This window comes from Capricornis sumatraensis, chromosome 9 (assembly GCF_032405125.1).
Source record: "Capricornis sumatraensis isolate serow.1 chromosome 9, serow.2, whole genome shotgun sequence".
Classification (NCBI taxonomy): Eukaryota; Metazoa; Chordata; class Mammalia; order Artiodactyla; family Bovidae; genus Capricornis; species Capricornis sumatraensis.
In genome coordinates, this window is record NC_091077.1 from 30,636,513 (window position 1) to 30,655,613 (window position 19,101).

The 19,101-nt window shown below is 43.9% G+C and overlaps 1 protein-coding gene across 1 annotated transcript; it reads left to right on the plus strand.

The window, feature by feature from the left end:
• The first annotated feature begins 4,097 nt into the window (after nucleotides 1-4,097).
• Nucleotides 4,098-17,905, plus strand: PPIC (peptidylprolyl isomerase C). The gene is made up of 5 exons (XM_068980488.1): nucleotides 4,098-4,272; nucleotides 9,418-9,531; nucleotides 10,224-10,317; nucleotides 13,075-13,259; nucleotides 17,234-17,905. The coding sequence occupies exons 1-5, from the start codon at nucleotides 4,156-4,158 to the stop codon at nucleotides 17,360-17,362; spliced, it is 639 nt and encodes a 212-aa protein (XP_068836589.1). The 5' UTR covers nucleotides 4,098-4,155; the 3' UTR covers nucleotides 17,363-17,905.
• Nucleotides 17,906-19,101: the final 1,196 nt, after the last annotated feature.

The window sequence follows — 19,101 nt, forward strand, 5'->3', positions numbered from 1 at the left end:
GAAATAATGGCAATCATTCACATCTTTTCAGAGCATAGAGAAAAACCCCAACCATTTGCCAATTCATGTTAAGGTGCTAAAATAATCCTGACTAAGAAAAAAAAAACACTGACAGGAAATTCCAAAAAGGAAATTTTTTTAAGCTCGTCTGATTTGTGAATATAGATGCTAATATTCTGAAAAAAATAGCAAAGTTACCCATTATCATAAAAATGGAAAGCTGGTAATTTGCTTGGCCTGAACTGGAAAGCCAAATCAATTTATTTACTGGTATTTTTTCCTGAACTTCATTTCAGGAGAAATGCCTTTTTTCAGTTCTTGTTAAGTTTGCTTTATATACGTATCAGTTCAGTCGCTCAGCCGTGTCCGACTCTTTGCGACCCTGTGAATTGCAGCACGCCAGGTCTCCCTATCCATCACCAACTCCCAGAGTTCACTCAGACTCCCATTCATCGAGTCAGTGATGCCATCCAGCCATCTCATCCTCGGTCGTCCCCTTCTCCTCCTGCCCCCAATCCCTCCCAGCATCAGAGTCCTTTCCAATGAATCAATTCTTCGCATGAGGTGGCCAAAGTACTGGAGTTTCAGCTTTCTTTCTGGAGTTATTTCTCCACTGATCTCCAGTAGCATATTGGGCACCTACTGACCTGGGGAGTTCCTCTTTCAGTATCCTATCATTTTGCCTTTTCATACTGTTCATGGGGTTCTCAAGGCAAGAATACTAAAGTGGTTTGCCATTCCCTTCTCCAGTGGACCACATTCTGTCAGACCTTTCCACCATGACCCGCCCGTATAGCAATATAAAAAAAGGTTAATACATATTGGGTGTACTCCTGAAAGCAAGAATGGCTGAAGATTTGAAAATCAATGCAATTCACATGAACAGAGTAAAGGAAAATCATGTGATTATTCTCGTTGCTTTCAGTATGTGATGTTGATCAAATTTGTGACAAAACCTCTTAATGAATCAGAACTAAAAAGGAATTCTCTTAAGCTGAAAAAGGATGTCCTCACTTAGAAGAATATTCAGCAAATATCAGACTTAATGGTAAACTATTGAAAGCTTTTCCTCTGGCATTAGGACAGACAAGTGTATTATTAGTTTCCTAGACTTCCCATAACAAAGTACCACAAACTGGGATCATTTAAAACAACAAAAATGTATTGTCTCACAGTTTTGGAGGCTAGATGTCCACAATTAGGTGCTCACAGGGCCACGCTCTCCTTAGGGAGGGTCTTTCCTGGCCTCTTCTTGGCTTCTGGTGGTTGCCAGCTATCCTGGGCATTTCTTGACTCAGAGATGTACCACTCCAATCTCTTTCTTTGTCTTCACATGGTGTTTCCCCTTGCGGGGGGTGGTTCTTTGTCTCTCTTCTTTTTACAGGGACACTAGTCATATAACCTACTTCAATAGGATCTCAACTTGATTACATCCGCAAAAAAAAAAACAAAAAAAACCCATAGGGTCACATTCACAGATACTGGGGTTTCTGACTTTGATGTACCCACTTGGGGGCAAAATTTAACCCCCGAAACAATGACTCATCCCTATAGTCATTTCTTTTTGTACTCAAGGTCCTGGTGGCAAGAAAAAGAAATAAAAGGTATAAAGATTAGAAAGAAAGGAATAAAATTGTCACTATTTATGAATAATATAGTTATCTATGTAGAAAATCCTAAATAATTCACAGATAAATCATTGTAATTAATAAGTTTAAAAAACTAGCCTATTCAAGATTAATATACACAATTTATTTGACTATGATATAATACTGGAGTGGGTTGCCATTTCCTTCTCCAGAGGATCTTCCCAATCCAGGGATTGAACCCGGGTCTCCGGCATTGCAGGCAGACACTTTACTGTCTGAGCCACCAGGGAAGCCGTGATATAATACTAACAAACAGGTAAATAAATGTTAAGAAGATATAATTTACAATTGCAAAAAACAAAACAAAGACCAAATACCTTGAAATCAACTTAACATTATATGTATAAGGTTTTTAGACAGACAACTATAAAATCTTACTGAGAGAAATTAACAGGGAAATAAGTGGAGGACTATGCCATGTTCATGAATGGAAGACACAATATTACAACTATGCCAAGTCTTTCCGAAAGGAGGTATACATGCAATGCAAATCCAACTAAAATCCCAGTTTATGGAAACTGACAAGCTGATTTTCAAGTTTATATGAACACAGAAAGGGTCAAGAATAGCCAGAAATCTATTGTACAAAGTAAGAGAACTACTACTAACTATGAAGACTTATTATAAGACTATTTTCATTAAGACAATGTGGTGCTGGCATGAAGACAGACAAATACGTCAATGGGACAGAAAAGAGGGAGGACAGACAGACCCATATAGATAGGGACATTTATTCCATGACAGAAGTAGCATTACAGAGCAATAAGAAGTCACTTTTCAATAAATTATGCTAGACAATGGAATTCTTATGGAAAAAAATTCAGCCACTAGCTTGTCCTATGCATCAAAATAGCTACACACAAAATCATGGATGAATTTCATAAATTTCAGCAAAAAGAACTCGTAAGATTCCAGTCACAAGAAGTTAAAACTAAACCTTATTGGAAGACGTCAGGATCGTGGTTAATTTAGGGAGAAGAAAGTGTTAGCAACTGCAAGTGAACACAAAAGGAGTTTCTAGAGAGCTAGTGAATATTTCATTTCTTTAGATATGTGGGGTTCTAGCTGTATTTGCTTTTTGATAATTTGTTGATTTGTACATGTACATTTTGTTCACTTCTCTTTATTTGTATTAATCTTCCCAGTATAAAAATTCACTCACTGAATAAATATTTGTTGAGAAATCACTATATACCTGACATTGTACTAGATCTGAATCAGGAGAAATAAATACAGGCATAAACCCTCTGATACCCTTAGCTTGCTACAAAAGGGGGATTCTTTCTTCATTGGGGGGTGATAGTGATGAGGAAAGCCATTAGATCCTTCACTGGACTGAAATACCAAAATAGCTCACAAGTGTTCTGCCCAGCCTTCAAATGTGGTGGTTACCCTTTGTATACATAATAAATGGTTCCAGTGTAATTCTAGACCCACACTTAGTTACACATAGGAATCCTATGTGCTTACCCAAGGGAAATCTTGGCTTGAAAGTCATGGCACTAGCCCCTAAGAAAACCAAGAGAAAACTATCATTAATTTGTAGTTAATTTTGGCTCTATTACATTAAAAAAGTTCTTTGAAGTCCTAAGGCAAACAGCATTGAATTTTAAAACGTTTTCCTGATTATAAAATACTTACATGTTCAATGTAGAACATCTGGGAAATCAGAAAATTGCAAAGAAAACAAAAACCTATTATCCCACCACCATAGCTTCTGTAAATGTTTTGGTACATTTCTTTCCGTTTTTAAAATGCCTTTATACATTTACACAATCGAGGTCCGATTTTGCAACATGAGTTTTTCATTTAAAAATATGAGTATTTCCCCATGTCATTAATTTCTAAACATAATTTTTAAGTTTGTAAAAAGTATATCCCCAATTTGAATAATCTCAATTAGAGGTCATTCGTTCTGTGTAATCGAGTAGAAACATCCAGGGTCTCAAGAGTTCTGAGAGAAGTCCAGAACTTAGCTAAAGCCTCTGATGGAACACTGGAAGCTGGCAGGCTTGGCAGAGGCTGCTCGGCTCCAACGGCGGCTGCGGTCACAGAGGGGGACCCGTCGCGGCAAGCAAGATGCCAGGATGACCCGGAGCCTGGAGAGTCCTCGACTTTGCATCAGGTTTAATACGCGTCTACTCTGCAAGTTCCCGGCGATGCCCCAGCCTGCATCCCTCAGCTCACGGGTCCGGACCGATCAGGCATCATCCGAGCAGCGCCGGCTTGCTCCGGATGCCCGCGCCCAGTGCACCCTGCACGCGCGCGGCGGTTGGACTCGGCTCCGCGCTCCATGGCGCGCCTCTCCGAGTCCCTAGCTCGGGTCGCTGGGCTGAACCTGGGAGGAGGCGCCCGAGGTTCCGGGCCTGCCCGGAGAGCCGCGTCTCCATCCCCCCCGCCCCTCGAGCCGGGAGCGCGCAGGCGCAGCCGGCCAGGAGTCCCGCCGGCAGTCCAGGAGTCTGCGGTCGCGCCCCAGCCGCTGCTGCCGCCGCCGCCTCCGCTCATCATGGGCCCGGGTCTCCGGCCGCTGCTCCCTCTCGTGCTTTGCGCGGGGCTCAGCGCCCTCGTACCGTCCGCGGGAGCCTCGGGCTTCCGCAAGCGAGGCCCCTCGGTGACGGCCAAGGTGACCGGGCAGCGGGCAGCAAGTTCCCCTCGTGCCGCCCGGGGGGATGGGGGAGCTGTGGGGACTGGAACCTCAGGGGCAGGGGCGGCGATCAGGGGGCTTCCCAGGCGCAGAGGATGGGAGGCCGCCGCGGGGCTAGGTGGTAGTGGTGGGGGTCCCCGCGCGCGCGCGTGGGTAGGGGGGCGCCCTCGCTCTCCTGGGAGACTTTAGGGGCGCAAGGCCGAGCCCGCCCCCGCCGCGGGCTGTCTGAGCGTCATCTCCTGGGCTGGTGATCCGACGTGGCCACCAGCCCCCGAACCGGGAGAAGCTTCCGGAACCGGCGAGCCCTTTCTCTAGGGAGGAGACAGCCGAGGACTTCCTTCGGCGTGGCGCGGACTTGGGAATAGAAACAGGAAGAATGCAGGAGGGCGAAGGAGACGCGCTGCGAGAGGAGGGGTTGCAGCTGGGCCGCCCCCGCGGATGTCACCCGGCCGCTCAGAGCCCCAGGTCCAGCCCCTGTCGCTTGGGGTAGGGTAGGCGTTACGTGGCCTTGCTTAACCAAGGACTGTCCTCCTTTTCGTGTTTAGGAACCACCATCAATCCCCGCCAGGGAGGGAGAGGTGCGCTTTTCAGACTGGGGAGTAGACACAGGGCTTGGGATGCTGCTGAGCGAGGCCCAGGAGGCCCCTGCATGACCGAGGCCAGCCTTTCAATCTCGATGGGAGGTGGTGGGGTGGAGATCTGCCTTAGACTGCCTCCTTAACAGCTTCAGGTCTTTTTTCAGCACGTTTACCCAAGGTTAGAAAATAAGGGAGGATGCCCGGAGAGACAGAGGGAGGAAAGGAGTGATTTGGTGCCCGTGATCACTACTTCTCGAAAACCCACTGGCAGGAGTGTCTTAGAATCTGGAAGGAGCAGCTGCAGGTGGTCTTAACAATAGGTCCCCTGCCAGTAGAAATGACAGTGTTGTGTGCTTCAGTCCTCCACTGCAGACCGCACTGGAGGAGCGGGGAGGACACAGGGTGGGAGAGGTACAGCCCAACACCTGATGTAGCCTGAGAGTGAGGAGTGAACAGGAAGGCCCTGCTGCAGGGGTGCGGTGATAAATGAACTGTGGTTGGGAACCTCAGGGAGCGGGGAAGAAGAGTGGGGCTTCTTAGCCAGGGTGCTGTCACTGAGTGAGTTTTCATGCACTCTAGGTTTGGAATAGTCACTTAGCACTATCTCCTTTTTTCCCCCCGCCCCATTTGTCATGAAGTTCTAAAAACTAACTGTGCAGGCATGTCCTGCCACAGATTCGACTCTGCTGAATTACTTTTTCAGTGGGGCATTTTAAGACAACTACTCTGTTGGGAAGTGGAAATATTAAAAATGATTTCTCTGAGTGTGGACAAGTAGATGAATTGGCCATCACTCTAGTGTATTGTATGTTTTCCCCAGCAGTCTTTAGCTTTTCCTCTGATAGTGTTTGAAAACAAGAACCTGTAAATGAGAGGTATGAAGTGCTGTCTCTCCCAGGGCCCTTTCTTGTCTGTGAATCTTGCTGCCAGCCACCACCTCAGCCTCCTGCCCAGTCTCAGAGACTCACTGGTCTCAAAATCCACCCAGTTGGCATTTGCACCCTTGCATTTTCCAGCAGATGCCATGGGCTCTGTGCAGCGTCAGGCACCTGAGAGTGTAGAAAATAATGCTGCCATCTTTCCAGCTGTGCTCAAGTCACAGGTTGCTGGCACTTTCTGCAGTTCTCAGAGTGGCTAAGAGGCTTCACCTGAGGTAATAACAAGTTACCAAGAATGCCTGAGGCTCCTCCTCTGTAAGTGGAAATAGAAATAATACCTGCTGGCAAGGTTTTGCATATTAGATGTGATAGAGCAGGTAAAGTGCTTAGCCCTAGTTCCTGATTTAAGAGGTCAACTGTTAGTGTTATTTGTGTTATCTTATTAATCCTCCCGTGGCAGGGCAGGTACAGATGAGGAGCGGGGGCTTGGAGTTGCCCAAGGCCCCATGGCCAATAAGTGGTAGAGCTGGCTTGAGAACAGTTTCCTTGACCTCGAGGCTCCTGCACTTGGTGTCTTCCCCAGTTACTTTGGAAATGGAAGCACAGTTAATCCTACAAGGGTTTGGGGCAGGCTCTGTGAGGTCGTCTTGCCTCTTCCCCTATCTCTTCCCACCCTCTGCTGCTGCTGCTGCTGCTGCTAAGTCGCTTCAATCATGTCCAACTCTGTGCAGCCCCATAGACAGCAGCCCACCAGGCTCCCCCATCCCTGGGATTCTCCAGGCAAGAACACTGGAGTGGGTTGCCATTTCCTTCTCCAATGCATGAAAGTGAAAAGTGAAAGTGAAGTCACTCAATCGTGCCCGACTCTCAGCGACCCCACAGACTGCAGCCCACCAGGCTCTCACCTTCTAGTGCCCCATAATTTTCAGATGACTTTCAAGGGCAGCCTCAAGGGGAGAAAGGAGGGACCAAGGGCCAGCTCTTGAAGTGCAATGTGGAATTCAAGCGCCACCTTTTCCAGGAAGCCTGCTCTGATCTCCACAGATAATCACCACCTCTAACTATGAAATTTTACCTGTACATACCTTCTTGTAAAGCTTGACTTCCCATCACAATGACTATCTCTGTGCTTCCTCTTCTGTGGGACTTTGTAGCCTCATTCCCTTTCACAGGGCCTGTTCCTAAGGACAGGCAGAAAAGTCAGAGATGATCTCAGGGTAAGAGGGTTTGCCTGGCAGCCACCCCAGGCCCACCTTACCATCTGTTTAGGTGTGTGTATGCCCTGGTCTTCATTCAGTGTTGCCTTTTTTTTTTTTTTTTAGTATCTGCTTGAGCTAACACTGTGCTGGGCACTGGGGATCTAAAAATGCCATTTCCACCCCTTCAGGTAGAAATTGCCTAGACAGAGAGAGTCACATTCATGACAAATCGCAGTCCAGGTGAACGCAGCTTCAAATTGAAATTCTGTCTTTCACGTTCCTAGTATTGCCTAACAAAACTTGGAACTCTTAGCCAGATCCTTCCTCTACCTTCTGAAATGGGTGAGAGCCTTCCTTCCCAGCCGGTTGTGGTCAGAAGGGTTGTGTCGCTTCTCTGTGCATGGATCCCTTTTCTTGCCTCAGTGCTTTGGTTCCAGAAAGAACTGCCAGGTGGGGCTTGTGCCCATTCTTGTCCCCTCCTTCCAGGCTGGCATCCCATCACACCTCTGTCAGGATACCTTCCCTCAGCCCTCAGCATCCCTCCAGCACACTGGTATTCAGTGTTCTTGGGGTACTTGTCACCCGCAGCCTTGTGCTATGGCTGTTCATGTACTTGGCCTGTCTCTCTCCATAATCTCCCTGAGGACAGCGACTTCCTCCGCTTGTACCCTTACAATGCCTTCTGCAGAGATCGTTGACAAGTATTTAATAAGATTTGATTTTATTGTTTCCATTAGAGTTAGGGAAACTCTGCTGTATTTTCATGCCATCATGCAAGAAGTTGAAGGACGCTGTGGTTTGGGAAAAAACATCATATTAATACATGTGCTAGGCCGCATGTAGGAAAACAAGATGGTTATTGGAGAGTTACGCTGGGTGACATAGACACTTTTTCTTCATCTTCTCATGCTGTCCTCCCACATTTTATTCTCTTTGCCATTGAAATGTTCACAGGCTTTCTTTTCTTTATTTTAAAAGTCTGGCAGGCTTATGTGGTGCTTCCTTACGATTACATACCCAGTTCTTGTCCTGGAGCCTCTTCATTATTGCCTGTTATTTAATTTACACCTTGATTTGGAAATCCCTTTGGAAAACTGCTTCTTTTACCCCAGGCTGCATGCCAGGCTCTTGTGGGCATTAATGGAACTTCCTGAATTGTCCCGTTCACTGCACTGCCCAATCTCAAGGGCCTGGTCTTTTATGCATTCCCTAAACTTTTAGCATATAAATAATAATAACAGTTTTTTGCAGCTCTGGCCATGTAAAATTGCAAAATGCCACATGGAACATTAAATATCACATCATCCTATGAAAGACGTCCTGATGTATTGGTAGAGGCTCTTGTCTTGAACTAAAGCTTGACAGTCTTTACTTTGCGATTTTTCTAAACTGTGTGACATCTTTTCTCTTTGACACCTTCTTAAATTTTTTTAAAGCCATCTCTTGAATGTCTTTTGTTTTTTTACCCATTCAGATAGTGAATTGGTTCATATTATCTAAACTTGCTAACAGAATGCCCTTTGACCCTGCGGCCTTTTCAAACGTTCTATCTAGAAATCATCTTAACACAGTGATTTGTGAAGCAGAACATATATAATTTCGTTTTAGGTGAAACAGTTAAAAAAAAGTCCAAGAGAACTTTTAAGCATATCTGTCAAGAAAGAAGTGACTGACTTCTGGAGTTGTGCTTGCTCTCTTCTGTTTTAAAATGCTGTGACAGAGAAAAGGCACATTCTACTTGGGCAACTTTGGGAACTTGAGGACTGGACTTGGTGCCTCAAGTGTACAGCGTAAATGGTTCTGGCAGGACCAGCGTGCAATGTTTGCTGTACTTAGGACGCAGCAGAGGCCCGCGTGTCTTAGTGTGTTTAGATGTGAGTGGCAGGCCTTTTGGAGCAGGGCTGTGTGTTTTGATCATCTTTCACAGGCCCCTTGACAGCAGACATCTATTGAGAACTCACTGGGAATTTGGTGCTGCTCGAAGTTACAAAAAAATAAATCTGGACGGCTAGACTATTTCTTTCCTCACCAGTTTTTTTTTTCTCCTGCCAAGACTGGGGATCATCACCTTTCAGAAGAGCAGTAGTCTCCACTCTCAACCCCTAGTTTTGTCCACAGAGCTAGGAACCGAGGCGACAGTACTTGGGGGAGAGGAATTCTTGAAGACGTTACTGGCTCATTCTGACAGTACCGAGTCCAACTTTAAACCCAGTTCGTAGCACAGTGTCTGACTCAGTGATGGTGCGCCATAATGGTTTGGTGAATGAATATTTGCGAGTGAAATGCACCCACAAAAATGGTTTCAGAACTCCTTTGATTTATCTCTTGCTCCTTCACCCCCTCCTTTATAAAATGCTGGTGGCCGGGGCCCTCACACGTGGGTCTGTTCTCAGACTGTCACGTGCACTTACCTTGTACTGTGGCTTTTCCGCAGTGTGACCTGGTGCTCTGCCTTTCACCCCCATGCAGGTCTTCTTTGACGTGAGGATTGGAGATAAAGATGTTGGCAGAATCGTAATTGGCCTCTTTGGAAAAGTCGTGCCCAAGACTGTGGAAAATTTTGTCGCTCTGGCAACAGGAGAGGTATGCCTCAGTTTTATCCCCTTTAACTGTGCACAGAATTGAATCTTCCTCCTTTTAAGCCAAACATACTGATGTATTCTGGGGGATGAATGGAGAGAATAGCATGGAACCAGTGGGAATTTGCTGCATGTCTCGGGGAACTCAAACTGGGGCTCTGTGACAACCTAGAGGGGTGGGATGAGGTGGGAGGTGGGAGGGAGGTTCCAGAGGGAGGGCACATTGGCTGAGTCATGTTGATGCATGGCAGAAAAAACAATTATCCTCCAATTAAAAATAAATACCTTTTAAAAAATGTAAATGTAAAAAAAAGTTATATCTGGGAAAATAAGCATTAAATTAGCAGATGAGATGAATCTGAGACATCTAATAATATTTTACTTTGTTTTTCTATAAAATCTGTATTCTTTAAGCACTCAGTTTCCTCAAGGTTCTAGAAAGTGAAGCAGTCATTAAGTGAAAATGCAGGCTTCTCTCTTTTTACTTGTGCATGTTAGTATTTTGCTTCCCTAGTTTATTTATTTTTCAGTCAGCTAATGATAAATATCTGTCAGTAAACTATTGTAGGTACCTACTGTAGTTCTGTAGATATTTTGTGTAATTTTCTCATTTTGTCATTTCCAGATAAACACTGGGGTTTATCTTACAGTATGGGTTATATCTGCTTGTGTATTCAATTGACATAATCTCTTTAGAAAGGATATGGATATAAAGGAAGCAAATTTCATCGCGTCATCAAAGATTTCATGATTCAAGGAGGAGACTTCACCCGGGGAGATGGCACTGGTGGTAACGTTGTCTCTTAAACTTTTCCTTTCCTGCTTACCCAAGTGAAACCTAAGACTAAGATGGTATATTTGCCCAGCATATTGAACTCCCAGCTTCAAAGGAACAAAGTCAAAAAGACAAACTTAATTCTTCCAGAAAGATAAGAGTTTTTGGTTGGGGGTGGGGGGCCTCATCTAACAAAATCTTGGTAGGTGTGAATGAGTGAGGCCTCCTAATTTTAAACAGTCTTTGCTTGGGTATTCATCATCCTTCTTTAGTGGAGATGTATTCATTTAGTCGGCTGTTTTGCACTTATGAAAATCCTAGATTCCTGGTATGTAGCAATATGGAAAGAAGTCTGTCATAGCAAGGAGAGGTAGACTGAAAAGCCATGTGCCCGGAGGGGACAGCCAGCTGCAGAAGTGCATTTTGCGGGTGGGGGTGGTGGCAGTGGTCCAGAAGCATCATGCCAGAATGATGAGACTGGTATTTAGGTGGCAGGATCACAGGTGAATTTACCTCCTTCTTTCAAAATTCTCTTTTTATCATCAGCTTTTGCAGTAATAAAAAATTAAGTAATAGACCACTTGTCACAATTACAGTATAAATTAATTTTTATCAACACCATTAGAATTCAATAAAGAACCCATAATTCAGTTTATAGAATTTCAAATATAACTGAGCTTATTGTTTCTCACTGAGGATTCCAGCTGCCCGGCTCCCTGGTCTTTTTCTCATAAATGTAGTGAGTTCTTTTCCTGAACATACATACAATATGGAACTATACCAAATTTTTATTTGAGTACTTTAAGTACTTTATATACTTATTTTTATTTACTTAAGATTTTTAATTCAGCAAATACTGGGTTTGGTAGATAGTAAATGGCTTACGTTTTAAAGAAACAAGCCATTTTCAAACACTATTGTTGATTTTATGTTTATTGCAATGGTTTTTTTAAAATAACAAACTGGCTGTCATTAAATGCTTGGATTTGCCAAGACACCGGTGGAAGTGCTGCTGGGTGTGGGAAGGTAGACTGGATCAGAGGAACATGTCCAGGTTACTTGGTTGAATGGGGCTGCTGCAGAGCTGGGTCTCTGGTGGAAAAGCCTGGTTCCAGTGCTGGTCCCCTCGGGACTGGCACTCCGCAGTCCTGCCTGCGCCCCAGCAGGAATGGTGATGGCACTTCAGTGTTCTCTCTTCTGTTCCTCTTTCTTTCTCTCTCCGCTCTCTCTGCCGTGTGTGTGTGTGTGTGTGTGTGTGTGTGTGTGTGCACATGCACATGCATGTACAGAATTAAAATTCTCTGAGTTTTGGAGATAGGACCTTTTGGATCATTTAAATTTAGCCTAGACCTCTCTGTAGGCAGAACTTTCCTGCCAGGCCACTTCGTATGTCACTTACCAACCAGCTATAAATTGCTTACCTTTGGTATTCACTTCTGGTCCTTCTAACTGAGCCAGGATTGGATTCTTTTTTTTTCCTTAGGAAGATGAATTACATTTGACCTCGTCTACCAAAAAAAAAAAAAAAAGGCAGGGTTCCTTAAATTATTAAATATTAATACTCAGATTAATATAAAATAAGAGTTACAAAGCAGTGAAGTTGTTAAAATATCCAGTTAATTTATTTAGAAGGTGTATATCCCAAGATGTACACCTTAAGAAGAAAAATCATCAGGATTCACAAAATGTCCTTACTATTCCTCTACGGCAACACTTTCGAGGTAACCTGTTTGAAAAGTTAACTATGTTAGCTATGAAGAGGTTTTGGTTGTATATGAATGAAGAAAAATGCCCATGTAAGACCCAAGTCTTAAGGAACTTTTTTGCCTGGTCCTTCACAAGAACTGCATAGTAAGAAGGAGATAACATGAGCGCTGACTGAGCCAGACTTTAAGGTTGGCCACTGACGGATAAGGTGACCTGCAGTAGAGAAGTTGGGTGTCACAGGCACTCAGAGTTGCGGGATGGAGCAGATGGTCTGAACTGTTATTTTATAGGAAAAATGTGCTGTGCTAGGTCTCCAGCCCCCATGCCTGCCTCTGGCTCAAGGCTGGCTCCCCGGCTGCTCCCAGTTGCTGTCACCCTCTGTACCCTGAAGTCATCAAGCCTAATGACGTCCAGGCTGGCACTATGCTTCTTAGTACTGAGGCTCTAAGTGCTGAGAGAACCAGAATTGGAGCCAGAAGTTCAAGTTTTACTTTTTTCAAGTTTGATAAGCTCCCATTTGATAAGTTTGATAAGTTTCTCATTCACAATGGGAATGAGAGAACCTATCCTATAGGACTGTTATGAGGACTGGCTAAGGGTGTATATTAAGTGCATATTGCAGTTGGCTTGGCTGCTGAGGTATGAGTGACCCAGGACAAGTGACCTGACCCTCAGGACAGAGATGAGGTCAGTAGGATGGCTTACCCATCATTCCATCAGACATTACCATGCCATCTTGCCCTTCCATTCCTTCTCATTTCAAAGTGAAATCACTGACTTGCTTGGTCAAGGTCTGGGTCTTCGTTTGAGGCCAGAGGGCATCTTGCCTTCTTGTGTCATACTTAAGGCTTTTGTTTGTTGGTTTCTTTTGGTCCCTGGTGCTGTTTCCTTAAGGAGTAAATTTTATCCTCTGCTTAATTGCTCTTTATGTTTGACTGTCTTCCTCATTCCCATCTTCTATAGGGTTCTCTTAACCAGCTCTATTCAAACCTTATACTTCCCTTTGAAAAATTTACTTTTGTATAACATCTGTTGACCCTATCCTTTTTCTTTTGTCTCACCCAGGTATAAGCATTTATGGGGAGACATTCCCAGATGAGAACTTCAAACTGAAGCATTATGGCATTGGGTGGGTCAGCATGGCCAATGCTGGGCCTGACACCAATGGCTCTCAGTTCTTTATCACCTTGACCAAGCCCACCTGGCTGGATGGCAAACATGTGGTATTTGGAAAAGTCCTCGATGGAATGGTAACTTGATATATTATTTTTTCTCATTTAAAGCTTTATAATGAAAGTACTCTTAGTAATTTGCTCTCAAATTATGCTTCTTAGAGAGCCATAATTATATGCTGACTGGCCTCCTCAAAGGTGAATAAAGTATATATGGTACGTGGATTCAGACCCTGAGTTGGGAAGATCCCCTAGAGAAGGGCATGGCAACTCACTCCAGTGTTCATGCCTGGAGAATCCCATGGACACAGCAGCCTGGTGGGCTACACTCCATGGGCTCACAGAGAGTCAGACATGACTGAAGCGACTTAACACACACACACACACGGTATTTTAATTGTTAGGAGTATTGGAGCAGAAGCTGGGGGAGAAGTTGAGTCCTTAATTTATCATACTATTAGATATAATTAGAAACTCATTTTAATATAACCAAATGAAATCCTGTAGGTACAATGAAATATCATTTAAACTTAACAAGGAAGGAAATCCTGTCTCTTGCTAGAACATGGATAAATCTTGAGAATGTCTTGTTAAGTAAAGTAAGCCTGTCACAAAAAGACTGATTCCATTCAAATGAGGAATCTAAAGTAGTCAAGTACATGGGAACATAAGGCAAGATGATGGTTTCCAGGGGCTGGGGGATGAAGAAATGGGGAGCTGGTGTTCAGTGAGCATCTCTAAGAATCTTCAGTTTTACAAGATGAAAAACTTCTGGAGATTTAGTTGTGCAATAATGTGAATATGCTTAAACTAATGAACTTAAAGTTACACTTGGAAGTGGCTGAGATGGTAATTACACGTTATGTGTTTCTTGTGCTCAGTTGCTCAGTCGTATCTGATTCTCTGCAACCTCATGGGCTGTAGCCTGCCAGGCTCTTCTGTCCATAGGGTTTTCCAGGCAAGAATACTGGATTGGGTTGCTATTTTCTTCTCCATGTGTTCCTTACCACCATTTAAAATATTTTTAAAAACTCTGAGCCCACGTAGCTTAGTACAGATATAAGTCACTTTCAGAGGCACACAGTATAACCACCAGAATTCCTGAAGAGAATTCAAATTTATGCTCCTGTGTCTGAAAGAACATCAAAGGGGTCCAATTCATAATCCACAGGAAGAATTCTTAAAATCCTCAGTCTCTTCCACTCCCTGCATTTCTCCTCCTTAGCAGCTGCCCCAAGATGCTCTTCCAGCTCCTCAACTGGCAGCTGTAAGGTCTGCCGGTACAACCCTGGAGCATCCTTGAGTCCCTTCCCTCTGCCGTATTTCATTGTTTTCATGTGAACGCATCCAAATGCAAACAAACTGACCTCACTCACTGTAGTCCTCCCACAACTCCTACCTGTTATTCTGATTCCATTCCCAACTAAAGGGCAGGAACTGAGCTGGCTGACTCAGAACCTCCCTTACAAGGCAAAGATGTGTTCAACCAGAACTGTCAAATAATTCTCATTGGCAAGTGAGATAGGGCTTCCAAGGTGGCTCAGTAGTAAAGAATCTGCCTGCCAGTGCAGGAGATGCAGGTTTGATCCCTTGGTTGGGAAGATCCCCTGGAGAAGGAAATGACAACTCACTCCAGTGTTCTTGCCTGGGAAATCTCATAGAGAAGCCTGGTGGGCTACAGTCCACAGGGTCCCAAAGAGTTGGACACAACTTGATGATTAAATAACAAGCGGGATGAGAAGCAAAGGGGGCAAAGAAATGTCACTTAATATATCACTTTAGGTCCCATCACAGTGAAGGACATGCCTACATTTTCATAAACCAGTGTCCTCAAAAGAATGTATTCTTGAATAGCAAGGAATCCTAGTCTCCAGCCTCTGACTGCTTTTTAAATGAGTTAAACATAGTTATGCATGTGTTAAAACTGTTTGGAGTTTTAACTGCTGAGTCTAATCAGATTCCAAGTATTTTAAATGTAAACTGATTCAAGTGAGCATTTTTGAATACAATATAATGCTTCCCTTGTGGCTCAGATGGTAAAGTGTCTGCCTGCAATGCGGGAGACCTGGGTTCAATCCCTGGGTCTCGAAGATTCCCCCGGAGAAGGAAATGGCAACCTACTCCAGTGCTCTTGCCTGGAAAATTCCATAGACAGAGGAGGCTGGTAGGCTACAGTCCATGGTGTCACGAAGAGTCGGACATGACTGAGCAACTTCACTTTCACTTTAATGCTGCTGCTGCTGCTGCTAAGTCACTTCAGTTGTGTCCAACTCTTTGCGACCCCAGAGACGGCAGCCCACCAGGCTCCCCCGTCCCTGGGATTCTCCAGGCAAGAACACTGGAGTGGGTTGCCATTTCCTAGGCTGTAAGAAAAATGAAGAGTACGCATCTGGGGCTTCCTTCTTCCGGTCATGGTTTTCCTTCTGGTCTTCTGGATCTTATGTCTTGGTGTCCTGGTTGGCTGTGTTAACCTCCCTCCACCATTGGCATGCATCCTGGGAGATCTGCTTCCTGGTCCTAGACAAATAGTCCTGAACATTTTATGAGTCATAAACTACTTTGAGAAACTATTGAAAACTATAAACTGTCTCTAGAAGGAAAATAAGAAAGTGTGTGTGTCATACAGTTTCAAGGAATTTTCACAATCTCCTGACTTCCATCCCCTGACCCTCCAGAGATTGTCTAGGTGGTTTTCTTAACATTGGACCTCACCCCAGACTTGTAGAATCAGAACCTTCACAGGTGGGCCTGCAAACAAGCATGTTAAAAATTGTGGTCAAATATATCCAACATAGAAATTTCCATTTCAACCATTAAATAAGCAGTTTTTAAGCTGCCACAGGTAATTCAGGTGTGTAGCTGCTGCTTTAGGTACACATATGCACATAAGAATCCAAACACACAATCTATTTAGAAATATGTATTATTATTAGAAGAATGCTGATCTCTTATCTTAAATTAGTGTGGATTAGCTGACACCATGTCCAAAGCACTGAGAAACTTTGTTGCTATTTTGTTTCAACCTATTTTAGAAACTCATGAGAGATCTACTAGCTTAGTCCTTGCCTTGTATGAGACACAATGGTCCATGGGCTGTGAAACCATCCAGAGTAGAGAAAGGGGTCTTTATACCATTGGCAGGGTAGTGAGTGAAAGTCGCTCAGTCGTGTCTGATTCTTTGTGACCCCATGGACTATACAGTCCATGGAATTCTTCAGACCAGAATACTGGAGTGGGTAGCGTTCCCTTCTCCAGGGGATCTTTCCACCCCAGGGATTGAACCCAGGTCTCCCGCATTGCAGGCGGATCCTTTACTGTCTGAGCCACCAGGGAAGCCCGTGGGGTAGAGATTACATTAGCATCAGACTCAACCTGTAGATTCAGCTTCCCAGGTGGCACTAGTGGTAAAGAATCGGCCTGTCAATGCAGGAGATGAGACGCAAGAGATGCAGGTTTAATTCCTGGATTAGGAATATCCCCAGGAGGAGGAAATGGCAGCCCACTCCAGTATTCTTGCCTGGAGAATGCCATGGACAGAGGAGCCTGGCAGGCTACATACAGTTCATCGGGTTGCAAAGAGTCAGACACAACTAAGTGACTGGGTACACACACGTACAACATGTAGATCACTGGAGTCAGCTTTAAAATGGGCCAACTCAGAACTGGCTCCATTACTAAATCTGCTTTCTGGCTCATTTTCTTATGCTTAGACCTCTTACAGAGTGGAGCTGAAATTACCTCCAATTCCATGTTAACTCTTAAGTTGGGCTGTATAACAAGTGAATAGAAATAGTATTTATTAGAGCTAGGTTGCTAATAAAAAGAAGAGAGGAAACACACAAATATGCTCACTGATTAGCAAGCTTGTAGGTAAATTTTATCTGTTATATATAGATTTCCTAAGTTTTCCATAGTTAGCTTGCATGGTTTTTGTAATCATAAAAAATGAAAACTTATTTCCCACTAGGGCTCAGACTTCACATTGATTTTACCTCTTGATCATCATAGTTGCTGGTCAGAAGTGATCCACGGGTCTCCTTTTCTCTCACCAGACAGTGGTCCACTCTATAGAACTGCAGGCAACTGACGGGCACGACCGCCCATTCACCGACTGCTCCATCGTCAACAGCGGCAAGATAGATGTGAAAACGCCCTTTGTGGTAGAGGTCGCTGACTGGTGATGCAACTAAGAACACAGTCTGGCAGGGGGGTGTGTGTGTGTATGGGCTGATTCTTCAAAGTTACTGTTTTGCTTTGTTTTTCAATTTTATTCTCTTTTCTACTCCAGATTACAGAAAGGTTATAACAATCAACCACTCAAAATTTAGTTATCATGAATTTTGGTAAATCACTTGTTGAGGGACTTTGCACTTAAAAGACATCCCTTTCCTCCAGTGGTGCTATTTTTAAGCTAGAAACTTTGTATTTGGTATCTTCTTTTGAAGAACAGACACACAATCATTACTTAGCTGGATTAAGTGTGATCCCCAAATTGAGTGATGCTGAAGGTTTGTCTGAAAAAGATGGCGACAAGAAGTGTATTATTTTGTATTCAAACAGAAATTCTTTTCACGTAAAGGGAGATTTGATTAGTATTATCTGTGTCACAGGGACTTTTACCTTTGAAAGGTGCTTATTCTCTATATTAAATACTTTTTATATAAATCAATTATTTTTGAAAGACATTTTTTAACCTAAAGTTCTTTTAAAAAATTAATGTACAGAAATATATGCATTTTAATGTCATCAGTGAACAGATTAATAAAGGTTCTGCAATTCAAAATATTAACAAAACTGGATAATTTGTGATAAGAATGCACAGAAGTGATGCCCATCCACATTCCAGACACTCGAGTTGATTATTCACCTATTTATTACTCAATGTAATATGTCTAAAAAGTTCACTGGAGTCTAGTTGCCACAGAAAGGAATCTTTTTTTTTTTTTTCCCCCACTTACATAATAGGGATGAAGGTTCAGGCTACACTTAAACTGGATGGGAAAATAAAATCCTGTTGGTGGCTCTTGTTGTAACATACCTGGCTGTACCAGAGTGTGCCTACGCTCTGTTCAGACGGGAGTGGTAGGGATCACAGAACAATCCCATTGCTTTTCCTGCAGGGCTCAAGCTGTGAGGGTCCCCCAGAATTCCATCTCTTGAGCACTGTTCTAAGAAAACTGCTTCAATGAGAGATAAGATGATGAGTACTCATACTGTTGATGGGAGTATTAATTGCTGCAAGCCTCCTAAAAGCAGTTTTTCATTATTTTTCCAAAAAAATTCATTAAAATCCCTTTAACATGCCACATGCAAGTTTTGAGTTTGGGAATACAGCAGTGGACAGTGACCAGCATCACGGAATTGACATTCTAATGATGTCAGATGTCTAATGATGAAGACAGATTAAATGAGGTGCCATATAAAAGGGTGTTGATACTGTAGAGAGAACACAACAGGTCTGCTGGAGAGGCTGGGGTGTAGGTGGAGGGGGCTGTTCAGGTGGCCTCCTGAGGGGACATTTGAGTTGAGCTTGGAGGAGACAGAAGTGGTAGCTGTCAGGCCAGATACAGGTCTTCATGCCAATGGGGAGAGAAAATACGAGGATCCTGAGGTACAGTGAGAGGGCCCAGAAGAGCAAGCCAGTGTGCTGTAGGCTGAGGGTCACAGAGTAAGGCTGAGTGCAGAGCCTTCGGGGCCTGGGGCCAGAGCACAGCTTTTCTTTTATTTCCAGTACAATGGAGAGCTCTTGGGCTTAAGAAGTGGGGGGCATGATGTGATCTGCATTTAAGATTATTTTGCCTACCATAAGGAGGTTAGGGGGCCGGAAGGCTAAAGTATGAGGGCTTCCTTGGTGGCTCAGATGGCAAAGAATGCAGGGAGATCCAGGTTTGATCCCTGGTTGGGAACATCCCCTGAAGAA